The 13,631-nt window shown below is 52.4% G+C and overlaps 2 protein-coding genes across 2 annotated transcripts in view; one reads left to right on the forward strand and one right to left on the reverse strand.

Annotated features, from left to right (window-relative positions):
- Nucleotides 1–4,910: 4,910 nt before the first annotated feature.
- On the reverse strand, nucleotides 4,911–9,135 carry irx5b (iroquois homeobox 5b). The gene is given in 5 exon segments (XM_085168050.1): nucleotides 4,911–5,836; nucleotides 5,838–5,896; nucleotides 5,898–5,932; nucleotides 6,601–7,006; nucleotides 7,593–9,135. Coding segments are annotated over 5 exon segments (1,257 nt in total). The 5' UTR covers nucleotides 7,905–9,135; the 3' UTR covers nucleotides 4,911–5,391.
- Nucleotides 9,136–9,436: 301 nt separating this feature from the next.
- The window catches only part of LOC146513363 (uncharacterized), a 58,656-nt gene continuing 54,461 nt past the window's right edge, over nucleotides 9,437–13,631 (forward strand). The window contains exon 1 of the mRNA XM_085167006.1: nucleotides 9,437–9,610. Coding sequence (XP_085023132.1) covers nucleotides 9,556–9,610 — 55 coding nt within the window. The 5' untranslated portion in view covers nucleotides 9,437–9,555. The remainder of the gene's footprint in view (nucleotides 9,611–13,631) is intronic.

A 13,631-nucleotide genomic window follows, 5' to 3' on the forward strand; every position in this document is an offset into this window, starting at 1 on the left:
CCCTTCTGTCCTCCCCCTCTTTCCCCCCTTTCTGCCCTCCCCTTCTGTCCTCCCCTTCTGTCCTCTTGTCCTCCCCTTCTGTCCTCCCCCTCTTTCCTCCCCTTCTTTCCTCCCTTTCTGTCCGCCTTTCCTCCCCTTCTTTCCTCCCCTTCTGTCCTCCCTTTCTTTCCTCCCCTTCTGTCCTCTTGTCCTCCCCTTCTGTCCTCTTGTCCTCCCCTTCTGTCCGCCTTTCCTCCCCTTCTGTCCTCCCTTTCTTTCCTCCCCTTCTGTCCTCTTGTCCTCCCCTTCTGTCCTCTTGTCCTCCCCTTCTGTCCGCCTTTCCTCCCCTTCTGTCCTCCCTTTCTTTCCTCCCCTTCTGTCCTCTTGTCCTCCCCTTCTGTCCTCTTGTCCTCCCCTTCTGTCCGCCTTTCCTCCCCTTCTGTCCGCCTTTCCTCCCCTTCTGTCCTCCCATTCTTTCCTCCCCTTCTGTCCTCCCCTTCTGTCCTCTTGTCCTCCCCTTCTGTCCTCCCCCTCTTTCCCCCCTTTCTGCCCTCCCCTTCTGTCCTCCCCTTCTGTCCTCTTGTCCTCCCCTTCTGTCCTCCCCCTCTTTTCCCCCCTTTCTGCCCTCCCCTTCTGTCCTCCCCTTCTGTCCTCTTGTCCTCCCCTTCTGTCCTCCCCCTCTTTCCTCCCCTTCTGTCCTCCCTTTCTGTCCGCCTTTCCTCCCCTTCTGTCCTCCCCTTCTGTCCTCTTGTCCTCCCCTTCTGTCCTCCCCCTCTTTCCCCCCTTTCTGCCCTCCCCTTCTGTCCTCCCCTTCTGTCCTCTTGTCCTCCCCTTCTGTCCTCCCCCTCTTTCCTCCCCTTCTTTCCTCCCTTTCTGTCCGCCTTTCCTCCCCTTCTTTCCTCCCCTTCTGTCCTCCCTTTCTGTCCGCCTTTCCTCCCCTTCTGTCCTCCCCTTCTGTCCTCTTGTCCTCCCCTTCTGTCCTCCCCCTCTTTCCCCCCTTTCTGCCCTCCCCTTCTGTCCTCCCCTTCTGTCCTCTTGTCCTCCCCTTCTGTCCTCCCCCTCTTTCCTCCCCTTCTTTCCTCCCTTTCTGTCCGCCTTTCCTCCCCTTCTTTCCTCCCCTTCTGTCCTCCCCTTCTGTCCGCCTTTCCTCCCCTTCTGTCCTCCCCTTCTGTCCTCTTGTCCTCCCCTTCTGTCCTCCCCCTCTTTCCCCCCTTTCTGCCCTCCCCTTCTGTCCTCCCCTTCTGTCCTCTTGTCCTCCCCTTCTGTCCTCCCCCTCTTTCCCCCCTTTCTGCCCTCCCCTTCTGTCCTCCCCTTCTGTCCTCTTGTCCTCCCCTTCTGTCCTCCCCCTCTTTCCTCCCCTTCTGTCCTCCCTTTCTGTCCGCCTTTCCTCCCCTTCTGTCCTCCCCTTCTGTCCTCTTGTCCTCCCCTTCTGTCCTCCCCCTCTTTCCCCCCTTTCTGCCCTCCCCTTCTGTCCTCCCCTTCTGTCCTCTTGTCCTCCCCTTCTGTCCTCCCCCTCTTTCCTCCCCTTCTTTCCTCCCTTTCTGTCCGCCTTTCCTCCCCTTCTGTCCTCCCTTTCTGTCCGCCTTTCCTCCCCTTCTGTCCTCCCCCTCTTTCCTCCCCTTCTGTCCTCCCCTTCTGTCCGCCTTTCCTCCCCTTCTGTCCTCCCTTTCTGTCCTCCCCTTCTGTCCTCCCCTTCTGTCCTCTTGTCCTCCCTTTCTGTCCTCCCCTTCTTTCCTCCCTTTCTGCCCTCTCCGTCTGTCTTCCCCTTCTTTCCTCCCCTTCTGCCCTCCCTTTCTGTCCTCCCCTTCTGTCCTCCCCTTCTTTCCTCCCCTTCTGTCCTCTTGTCCTCCCCTTCCGTCCGCCTTTCCTCCCCTTCTGTCCTCCCCCTCTTTCCTCCCTTTCTGCCCTCCCCTTCTGTCCTCTTGTCCTCCCCTTCTGTCCTCTTGTCCTCCCCTTCTGTCCTCCCTTTCTTTCCTCCCCTTCTGTCCTCCCCTTCTGTCCTCTTGTCCTCCCCTTCTGTCCTCCCCCTCTTTCCTCCCTTTCTGCCCTCCCCTTCTGTCCTCCCCTTCTGTCCTCTTGTCCTCCCCTTCTGTCCTCCCCCTCTTTCCTCCCCTTCTTTCCTCCCTTTCTGTCCGCCTTTTCCTCCCCTTCTGTCCTCCCCTTTCTGTCCGCCTTTCCTCCCCTTCTGTCCTCCCCCTTGTTCTCCCCTTCTGTCCTCCCCTTCTGTCCGCCTTTCCTCCCCTTCTGTCCTCCCTTTCTGTCCTCCCCTTCTGTCCTCTCCCTTCTGTCCTCTTGTCCTCTGCCTTTCTGTCTCCCCTTCTTTCCTCCCTTTCTGCCCTCTCCGTCTGTCTTCCCCTTCTTTCCTCCCTTTCTGTCCTCCCCTTCTGTCCTCCCCTTCTTTCCTCCCCTTCTGTCCTCTTGTCCTCCCCTTCCGTCCGCCTTTCCTCCCCTTCTGTCCTCCCCCTCTTTTCCTCCCTTTCTGCCCTCCCCTTCTGTCCTCTTGCCCTCCCCTTCTGTCCTCTTGTCCTCCCCTTCTGTCCTCCCTTTCTTTCCTCCCCTTCTGTCCTCCCCTTCTGTCCTCTTGTCCTCCCCTTTCTGTCCTCCCCCTCTTTCCCCCCTTTCTGCCCTCCCCTTCTGTCCTCCCCTTCTGTCCTCTTTCCTCCCCTTCTGTCCTCCCCCCTCTTTCCCCCCTTTCTGTCCTCCCCTTCTGTCCTCTTGTCCTCCCCTTCTGTCCTCCCCCTCTTTCCCCCCTTTCTGCCCTCCCCTTCTGTCCTCCCCTTCTGTCCTCTTTCCTCCCCTTCTTTCCTCCCTTTCTGTCCACCTTTCCTCCCCTTCTTTCCTCCCTTTCTGTCCGCCTTTCCTCCCCTTCTGTCCTCCCTTTCTGTCCGCCTTTCCTTCCCTTCTGTCCTCCCATTCTTTCCTCCCCTTCTGTCCTCCCCTTCTGTCCACCTTTCCTCCCCTTCTGTCCTCCCCTTCTGTCCTCTTGTCCTCCCCTTCTGTCCTCCCCCTCTTTCCCCCCCTTTCTGCCCTCCCCTTCTGTCCTCCCCTTCTGTCCTCTTGTCCTCCCCCTTCTGTCCTCCCCCCTCTTTTCCTCCCCTTCTGTCCTCCCTTTCTGTCCGCCTTTCCTCCCCTTCTGTCCTCCCCTTCTGTCCTCTTGTCCTCCCCTTCTGTCCTCCCCCCTCTTTCCCCCCTTTCTGCCCTCCCCCTTCTGTCCTCCCCTTCTGTCCTCTTGTCCTCCCCTTCTGTCCTCCCCCTCTTTCCTCCCCTTCTTTCCTCCCTTTCTGTCCGCCTTTCCTCCCCTTCTGTCCTCCCTTTCTGTCCGCCTTTCCTCCCCTTCTGTCCTCCCTTTCTTTCCTCCCCTTCTGTCCTCCCCTTCTGTCCGCCTTTCCTCCCCTTCTGTCCTCCCTTTCTGTCCTCCCCTTCTGTCCTCCCCTTCTGTCCTCTTGTCCTCCCCTTCTGTCCTCCCCCTCTTTCCTCCCTTCTGCCCTCCCCTTCTGTCCTCCTGTCCTCCCCTCCTGTCCTCCCCTTCTGTCCTCCTGTCCTCCCCTTCTGTCCGCCTTTCCTCCACTTCTGTCCTCCCCCTTTGTCCTCCTCTTTGTCCTCCCTTCTGCCCTCCCCTCCTGTTCTCCCCTTCTTTCCTCCCTTTCTTTCCTCCTGTCCTCCCCTCCTGTCCCGGCTCTTCTGCTGTCAGCCGGTCATGTTAGCACCTGTAACCTGATGAACCTCATGAATTTGTTGCCAAACTGATGATGAAAGACAATAAAAAGCGTAGAATAAAAACAGACGTCTGGCTGTGACGGTTGTTCTGTGTAACGTCTAACGTCTCCAGGATGACGTCTTCCATCGAAGCTCTCAGCGGGTTGGACGTTGTTTGTTTCTGTCTTCAGCATTTAGGACGACGCCTTTGATTCGTTTGGTTTCCTCTTCACACATTCAAGGTGCCAATGAAAGCTCGTGGGGTCGTCTGCAGCGGAGGACGCCGCCCGGCCGCCTGTGACGGCGATCATTAATGTGCGTATGTACTTTGTGTGTTATTTTGTGTGTACTGGCTGCTGTCAGGTTTTTCCTGGTTAAAATAAATCAGGTAAAAGTTTTGAATTTGACATCCTGCTGGTGTTACAGCGATGCTGTGGAGCACACCCCGAGGCCTGAACGCTGATTTGTGTCTACGAGTTTCGGGCGGGAAACAATTCTGCTTCTCTGAAAACATCAAAATCAATCTGAGCAGCGAAGCTACCAAAGAGCAAGAACGAATATTTACACTTCCACACGATCATCTGCTGTTTCATGATGAATATAAAAACAGATCAGTGTTCGTTCATAAACCGGGTTTGATAAGTGATTAAATCCTTTAATCAAATGAGCTGCTGATGTAAAAGCTCTCACATATTTATGAAAGAGTTTTATTTAAAAGCTCTTATTGTTGTTTTAAATGCTAAGTCTTGTTGGTCTTTGTGGTCTTTGCGTTCTGCGCTCGGCTCCTCTGCGCTCGAGTTATTTTGAAATGATTACGGAGGATAATGTTAAGAAATGAGTCATGGCAAAAATTCAGATGGGTGCTGCGCTGCGGTCGCACACTTACCCACCTGAAACCAACGGATGAGCTCAACGTGACAGGTTTCATGCATCTATAAACATATAAGAATATGAGCTGAACTCATCCTGAAACAGTCCTTCAATAATTTTTGGATTTAAGACAAAACAGACGAATAAATAAAAAAGATTTAAAAAAAAACATTTTTCAAAGATGAATTAATTAGAAGCTAAATTACAAAGGATTCATTTAAATATTTAACAGGATGCTCATATTTACATTTGAATTTCAGTTTGTTTGTTTAAATGATTAAATATAATAAATGTAATAATATAATTATAGTTTGTGTTAAAGCACAAACTGAATTCACATTAAAGATGAAACGACTCCATAAATCTAATCAGAGGCAGAAAAACAAAAGGTCATTTTGTAAATAAAGAACAGATTTTTATTGGTTTAACCCTGGACGTTTGTTTTGGTTGGATGGTTGTGCGAGGACGCCGCTCGTGTGCGCCGCTCTGGATTTAATCAAAGCGTCAGTGTTTACAGCAGCTCAGCGAACGCGGGGCGCCGTCCTCTTTATTTAAAGATCAATAACATGACAGCTCGTTTAAACGTGTGGAGGGTTTGAACTGGAACCTGGATAATGTTGTTAGAAATACGAGTGACACGAGCGCGTGGACGCTGAGGCCGCGGCTCGTTAGATCAGCAGCTCGTTATGTGTGTGAAGAAGAGCAGGCGGGTTAATAAAACTAGGCTTTAATGATACGTGAGGATTACAAACATCTGATCAACATAGAAAAACTGTCTCAACCTTCCTGTTAACAAATCAGAGTCTGCCCCGCCCCCCGGGGGCCGCGCAGACCCGTGGAAACGCTCTACACGTTCGCCGTGCCTCTGCTGTGCTCGTGTGGCTCCAACTGGCTCTGGCAGCGCAGCCGGCGGTCTCGGGCCGCCGTCTGCAGTAATCCGTTTAACGACGAGGCGCCGCCGTGCAGGGGCCCCGGGGGGCCGTAGGCGGAGTATCCGGGGATGAAGGGGGAGGCGTAATAGAAGTGTCGGGGCAAGGCGGGGCCGTGGGGGAACGGGGTCCGTTGCTGCCCCGCCCCCACGCTCTGTGAGTCACTACATCCTTTGCTTTTGTCCGAAGACGTGGCGATCTCAGCCAGCGACCAGAGTTTGGGTTTGGGGGCCACGTTCGGCCCCTGGGTGGTGCCGCAGGGGCGCTCCTTAGACCGCGGGCTCGGCGTGCGCGCCCCCTCCAGCACTCTGAGCGTCTCCGGGGGGGCGCTCCGAGGAGGGTCCGCCGACATGTCCACGGGTTCTCCGGTCCACGGGGGAGTCCTTAAAGTCCAGCTCGTCGAATCCTCGATCGGCGTCGCTGGCCGCCGTCGTCTCTGAACGCCACGCCGCGGGAGTCTGGGGGAGGCGGGGACAGGCCAGGTCAGACCAAACACACATCAGCGTTCAGGGTTATGAGTTTGATTCAAACACACACAAACAAAATGCACTGCATATTAGACCCCGCCCCCTCACATCTGCCTTATGGTCAAAGCCAATCAGCAGCGACTCTCACGACCAATGAATCGACTTTAAAGAAGAAAGAAAAGAGTTCAGCCTGAAAGTGTTTGATTCGTCCAGATCAGTGACATCATCAGTGAGAAATAATCAATCAGAAGAACGCCGCCGCCGACCGTCTCCACGCTTCAGCATCATTAAGCGTCCACGCTCCCGTTTCTCTCGCCGTGCGCCCGCCGCTCTTCGCTTTTTAAAAAACGGGTCCAGAACATTCTTTGATTTTAGCCGATAAAGCACGATAAAGTCTGAAGCTGATCAATAATCTGATCTATAAACAAACCTGATCAGGACGGACCGCTCGCTCACACTCAGAACTAAAACCACCGATTTTATAAAAACCTCATGAAACTCTTTCCACCGCTGCGATGATGTCATCACCTACAAGAACGGACGGAGAGGAGCGCCGGCTCTGTGCAAACGTCTCCGGGTTCACGTGTCACGTGCAGGTCATTTTAAAACCCATCAATTAATCGATCAATTGATGGATGGACCCCTCCCCCCTCACTCACCAGCCTCATGCTTCGGCTCCGTCTCCTCGCCGCTCGCCTTCAGTGGCTCCTCGTCCTCTTCGTTGCGTTCCAGGTCGATGTTGTCCTCCTCTTCCTCGTCCTCGCTCCTGTTCCGTGGCGTCCACGTCATCTTGTTCTCCTTCTTCAGCCGGCGCCGGGCGTTGGCGAACCAGGTGGACACCTGCGTCAGGGTCATCTTCGTGATGATGGCCAGCATGATCTTCTCGCCCTTGGTGGGGTACGGGTTCTTCCGGTGCTCGCTAAGCCAAGCCTTCAGCGTGGCCGTGGCATCCCGTGTGGCGTTCTTCCTGTAGGCGGGGTCTCCATACGGATATGGGCCCAGCGCCCCAAACGGGTGGTAGTCCAAGGACCCGGAGATGCCCGAGGACGGGTCGTAACCCGGACTCTGAAACAGAAACCATCATGTTAGCGGTCAGCTCGAGTTACCACGCAGTTTAACCCGAGGGTCACATGACCACACGGCTTCAAACTACAGACGCAAACACAGAAGGAGGAAAGACCTCGCTCAGTCAGTTTAATCCACCGGAAAAATCTCAGCCTCACAAAAATGTACAAGGTTCCTCCTTCAATTTAAAATACATTTAAAAAAATAAATTAAAGAATAAGTAAAAATAAATACAAAAATAAAAATTTAAGAACAAAAATAAGTAAAAAAAAACATTAAAAATAATTTCTTTTTTTTTTAATAAATAAAAGAATAATTAAAACTAAATTTAAAAATTAAATTAATAAATATAAATCATGATTAATTCAAAAATAAATCACAAATAATTAAAAGTTATTTTTTATCTTATAAATAAGATTTTTTAAAAAGAAAAAAAAACAGATTAAAAATTAATTTTAAATAAATGTAATAATAAATTCAAAAATCATTGGAAATAAATGAGAAAAATAACTTTTTGAAGAGCACTGATATTTTCATTGTACGGACCAGAACCAGACCCGGACCCGAGCCCTCCGCGCGCACTCACCACATAGGAGCTGAGCGCCGCGGCGGCGCGCGGCTCCCCTCCGTACGGCAGCTGGGGGCCGAAGCCGGGGGAGGTCGCCGGTCCGGAGTACGGAGCGAAGGCGGAGCCGGACGCGGAGCGGCCGAGCTCCTCGGAGCGCGCTCCCAGGAGGAGGCCGGAGCCGAAGGAGGAGTGCAGAGCCAGAGGCGCGTGGGGCTGGAACAGGAAGCCCTGAGGGTACGACATGACTTTTACGCGCGGGAGAAGTCGCGTCGGAGAGCGGGGACGGAGGAGGGAAGAGCGGGCGGACAGGAGCGGGAGTTCCAGGAGCATCGCAGGAGGCTCGCGGCGGCACTTTGTCCGCTCCGGCTCTGCGCACCGATCTGCGCCGAACCCGCAGACAGACTGAGCGGAGAGGAGGCTCAGCTCCACCTCCGCACGCTCACACCTCCTCCTGCTCGCTCTCTCCTCTCCCCTCAGCCCGCGCGCACTCTGCGAGCAGGTGGAACTAACGCGACCCTACAAAATAAAAGCACCAGGATAATAAGGCTTCACGTTCCTCACACCTGCAGAGTTTCTGACTGTTTGTGCACGAAACACGTCATCAAAGTGCGCCGTGGACCAACATGTAGTTTATGAAATATTCCAAATGATTTGTGACAAACAAACACGTGGGACCCACGCAGGACTGTTAAACTGGCTACTCCACGCTTCAGCTCCTTTGGTTTGACTTAGCCAATAAAAACTTTGGGTTTAGGTTTAGCCAATAAAAATGCTTGGTTAGGTTCTTGGTTTAAATAAACTCCCAGCAGGACACAAACATGAGTTGATGTGTGTTCGGAGCGCAGTGGCTTTAAACCTGCATTACACCTGCCGGCCACCAGATGGCGATAGCAGTGGTTTCAAAGTGACTGTAGCTCTGCAGAGGTTTCTCATGTGACGTCGAGCACACATTGGATTGGACGTGATGCGACCTGCATTCACGTTGGTTGTTAGCATGTTGCTGCGTTCGCTTGTAGTTTGCACTGAAGACGACGATACGTCTGCAAACGCTCAACAAGAGCTCGCTGAGTGGGAGTAAAACTTGAAAATGTCAGCTCCAAACAGGAAATAGAAATATTTCACCCTCAGAGTTCAGAGTTGAACGACTTTTGCTTTAAAGGCAAATGATTATAATTTCATTTTTAGTAGTTGGCAGGTGTTTGCAGACAAGTTGGCATCTTCCATACAAACTATAGCAAAGAGAGGTTATGTGCTGTGTTTCAGGAGGAAGGATTATGCTCATTGGCTAAAACATGTGATTGGCTGGTCATTAGCCAATGAGTGTGCGGTTCAACAGCTCTGGTTTTAAAAAAACGCTCATGCTGAGGTTTTGAAACTTAAGCAGATGACGTATCAGATGCTACATCACAATTAACAGCCACAGGGGTCAGTAGGAACAACTGTAACTTCTACACAGAGGAAAAATCATCAGAGGGGCGGGGTTTGAGTATCACAAAAGTTACATTCCTTCATTCATTTTCAGTTTAATTGATTACTTTCTCAGTTACAATTGTGTGACTTAAGAAGCGTTCAGGACGTGATGTCACTTCAGGTGTTCGGGATTCCACTGATGCGTAACAGGTGACGGTGTGAGCAGGACAGATGCCGTGACAGGCAGTACAATCCTGTGAAACATCAAACCGGGCCGTCCCGCTCTCGCGTATTTTAGCGTTCTCTGCTGAACGGTGTTGAATTATGAACCTGGTGGCGATCAATCTGCTGACTGATTGGTGTGCGTGTGGGAGAGCGTGGACACCTGTGGCTGATGCTGAGTGTCCTGAGAGCAGCTCAGTGAACTTTGAGGATCTAAGCCCACACCGCCTCCGCCTAATCTGATTAGTGGGGACTATAATTAGCAGAGTGCCAGCAAGGCGAACACTTCCCGCGTCAGTGGAAGTCCGGTCGCTGCTTTTTCGGTGAAACCAGCTGAAGTCCAACTCTAATGGCCACGTCCACGGATTTTCAGAATGAGGCTGCAGGAATTTCCACGTTTGCAGGTAGGAGCACAGCGAGGAAGCCGAGTTCGGTGCATTAACTGATGTTGATCCAACGCTCCACAGGCCATTTCAGGAGGCACGCCGTCACAGGTTCTCTCTCACAAACGTCATCCTGTTTGGAAATACGTTTCCCATCATACTTTGAGATGTAAACAATAGTTAGTACTACTAGTTAGACATTCCTGTAAATGCTACAAATATTTCATTTTAATTCCCTGTAAGCCTTTTGTTATAGTAAATAAATGAAGATTACAAAGCATCATGGGACTTTTCTGTAATGTCACACATTTTACTGTAAGTTCGCATAAACTTTATTTAAAAGATGGACAGCTGTGACCCAAAGAGGAACAGGACAGGTAAAAACAAAGACTCTAAATCAGCTAAAGAGACCAAGCAGTTTGTGTATCAGGATGTAAACATGTTTATTTAACATGGAGTCTATGGGGACGGACTCACTGTTGCCTCTGCTGGACATCACAGGAACTGCAGCTTTATTTAGTTTGAACTTTGGTAAAGTGAACAAAGATGGAGGTTACGAAACACGAATGTTAAGGTTTCAAAATCGACTTCGAAATGATGTCACGGGGGCTCCTTCCGTCTTTGGTATACAGTCTGATCCAGCTCAGATCCTCATGCTGCACGTTCTTCTACCTCTAAGTCATCGATATTCCCGTGTCGGTGTTTTTGATCATGTGTCTGATGGATGTCAGCGTAGTGCAGGATCTGAAATGTTAGGCAGAGTCACCTCGGCCTTTGTTTCCCGAATTAAGTTTAGTCTAGACTCCATTTTCATTTTATTAAGTCTGGGCCTGGCTTTAGTCTGAGATGTTTTTAATCCCTCCTCCTGCTTTAGGTGACGGTCTGAGTGAGACGGCTCGATTTGAGTCTGCGATGATGCGATGCTAAACGAATATTGATTTGCTGCAGTGAATCCTGGGTAAAGTGAGCAGCCTCTCTCCGGCTGAGGGGGAAACAACGCGAGTCGGCTGATCCTCTGCAGAGGCTGAGCAGTTTAACAGAGACGTTTTCGTGCTTTTTTAAGCATCTCTCATTAAAGCCCTCTGCACCGGCTGAGGTGCGTGCCTCTCCTCCTCCGCCTCCTCCTCGGGTGTTGATGATGCTCAGGAGGGCGAGCCCACCGAGGGCTTCCTGCTGGATGGAGTAATGACTCGGAAAAGCTCTTTCATCATCTCCACGGCGAGCCCCCCAGCAGGCCCGCCCCTGGAATGACACTGTTCTGCTGTTTTATCATATCAAAAAGTTATGTTCACAATTTGCACGAACAAAGTCGAACACTGAGGGAAGTGTGGCGGCGGCGTTTCCTCCGTATTCTCAGTGGCACGACTCTTTTGTGAAGATTTCCACATGAAAGGAGCGCTCGTTTGTTTCCTCCAGCAGCTCCCGAATGAGCTCAGCCCGCAGGGCAGATGTCCAGAGGTTACTTAAAGACTGTGTGTTTAATTAATTGGAAAACACTCGTTTTTAATAGTTATTATTCAAGTATGAAATGCAATCCTTGTAATCTGTGTGCACACATAATTAGCACCCATGAGATTTCAGCATGCAGTGCTTCAGAGAGGAGACGGTTACATCAAACCGGCGCACATCCTCATTCAATGGTTGTTTACACGCTGATCAATGAGCACTGTAATCAAATGAGAGGCAGAATTTAAGAGTGCGGCGGCGAGTCCATCGGCAGGAAATCAGTCTGCACTCAGGTCTGATCCTCTCACGGCTGTCTGACGACGTGCTGGATCAGACCGAAGCTGTTTGCATTACAGAAAACCCAAACCAGGTGTGAGGGGACAGGTGTGAGAGGACAGGTGTGAGGGGACAGGTGTGACGGAGGACAGGTGTGAGGGGGGACAGGTGTGAGGGGACAGGTGTGAGGGGACAGGTGTGACGGAGGACAGGTGTGAGAGAGGACAGGTGTGAGGGGACAGGTGTGAAAGAGACCAGGTGTAAGGGGACAGGTGTGAGAGTGGTCAGGTGTGAGGGGGGACAGGTGTGAGAGAGGACAGGTGTGACGGAGGACATGTGTGAGAGCGGTCAGGTGTGAGGGGGGACAGGTGTGAGAGAGGACAGGTGTGACGGAGGACATGTGTGAGAGAGGACAGGTGTGAGGGGGGACAGGTGTGAGTGAGGACAGGTGTGAGAGGGGACAGGTGTGAGAGAGGACAGGTGTGAAAGAGAACAGGTGTGAGAGAGGACAGGTGTGAGGGGGGACAGGTGTGAGAGAGGACAGGTGTGAAAGAGAACAGGTGTGAGAGGGGACAGGTGTGAGAGAGGACAGGTGTGAAAGAGAACAGGTGTGAGAGAGGACAGGTGTGAGAGGGGACAGGTGTGAGAGAGGACAGGTGTGAAAGAGAACAGGTGTGAGAGAGGACAGGTGTGAGGGGGGACAGGTGTGAGAGGGGACAGGTGTGAGGGGGGACAGGTGTGAGAGGACAGGTGTGAGAGAGGACAGGTGTGAGAGGGGACAGGTGTGAGGGGGGACAGGTGTGAGAGGACAGGTGTGAGAGAGGACAGGTGTGAGAGGGGACAGGTGTGTGAGAGGACAGGTGTGAGAGAGGACAGGTGTGAGAGAGGACAGGTGTGAGGGGGGACAGGTGTGAGAGGGGACAGGTGTGAGAGAGGACAGGTGTGAGGGGGACAGGTGTGAAAAAGAACAGGTGTGGGGACAGGTGTGAGGGGACAGGTATGAGGGGGGAAAGGTGTGAGAGGGGACAGGTGTGGGGGGGACAGGTGTGAGGGGGGACAGGTGTGAAAAAGAACAGGTGTGGGGACAGGTGTGAGGGAGGACAGGTGTGAGGGGACAGGTGTGAGAGAGAACAGGTGTGAGGGGACAGGTATGAGGGGGGGACAGGTGTGAGGGGGGACAGGTGTGAAAAAGAACAGGTGTGGGGACAGGTGTGAGGGGACAGGTATGAGGGGGGAAAGGTGTGAGAGGGGACAGGTGTGGGGGGGACAGGTGTGAGGGGGGACAGGTGTGAAAAAGAACAGGTGTGGGGACAGGTGTGAGGGGACAGGTATGAGGGGGGAAAGGTGTGAGAGGGGACAGGTGTGGGGGGGACAGGTGTGAGGGGGGACAGGTGTGAAAAAGAACAGGTGTGGGGACAGGTGTGAGGGAGGACAGGTGTGAGGGGACAGGTGTGAGAGAGAACAGGTGTGAGGGGACAGGTATGAGGGGGGACAGGTGTGAGGGGGGACAGGTGTGAAAAAGAACAGGTGTGGGGACAGGTGTGAAAGAGGACAGGTGTGAGGGGGACAGGTGTGAGAGGGGACAGGTGTGAGAGGACAGGTGTGAGGGGGGACAGGTGTGAGGGGGGACAGGTGTGAAAAAGAACAGGTATGGGGACAGGTGTGAGGGGACAGGTGTGAGGGGGGACATGTGTGAGGGGGACAGGTGTGAGAGGACAGGTGTGAGAGGGGACAGGTGTGAAAAAGAACAGGTGTGAGAGGGGACAGGTGTGAGAGGACAGGTGTGAGGGGGGACTTTGGTGGGGAGTATTGTGATGAGTTTACGGCTCATCATTCAGCATCAGACAGATCAGACAGGTGGTACTGCTGACTGTATGGGCTAAACTACACCTGTCTCATCCACCCATTACCTGCTGCTCTCCAGAGTCAGGCTGTGGAGGCAGAAGGCCGAGCAGTTTCTCCAGCCACACTTCGCAGGTCCTCGTGGGGTCCCGAGGCATTCGCAGGCCAGATGAGATACAAAATCTCTCCAGCCTGCCGAGCCCAGGACACCAATGGGAGGCATCCATTCCTGACTCCTCCTCCTCTTCCTCTCACCTCATCATTCTCTGTGTCGCTGGCCATGTTTGTTTGCTTCCTGGGCAGATTTGAGGATGGGTTCCTGCTTCTTCGTGCAGTTTAACATCAGCTCTGTGGGAGATGCTGCGTTGGTGGTTTAACTTAAAGTTTATTTTTTGGCTTTGGCTGATTCTGAATGTGTAGGCTTTATGAGCGCTGAAATCTTTCAGTTGATCTGAGGGATGGTTTCAGTTTGCAACGA

The sequence above is a fragment of the Neolamprologus multifasciatus genome, chromosome 7 (assembly GCF_963576455.1).
Source record: "Neolamprologus multifasciatus chromosome 7, fNeoMul1.2, whole genome shotgun sequence".
NCBI lineage: Eukaryota > Metazoa > Chordata > Actinopteri > Cichliformes > Cichlidae > Neolamprologus > Neolamprologus multifasciatus.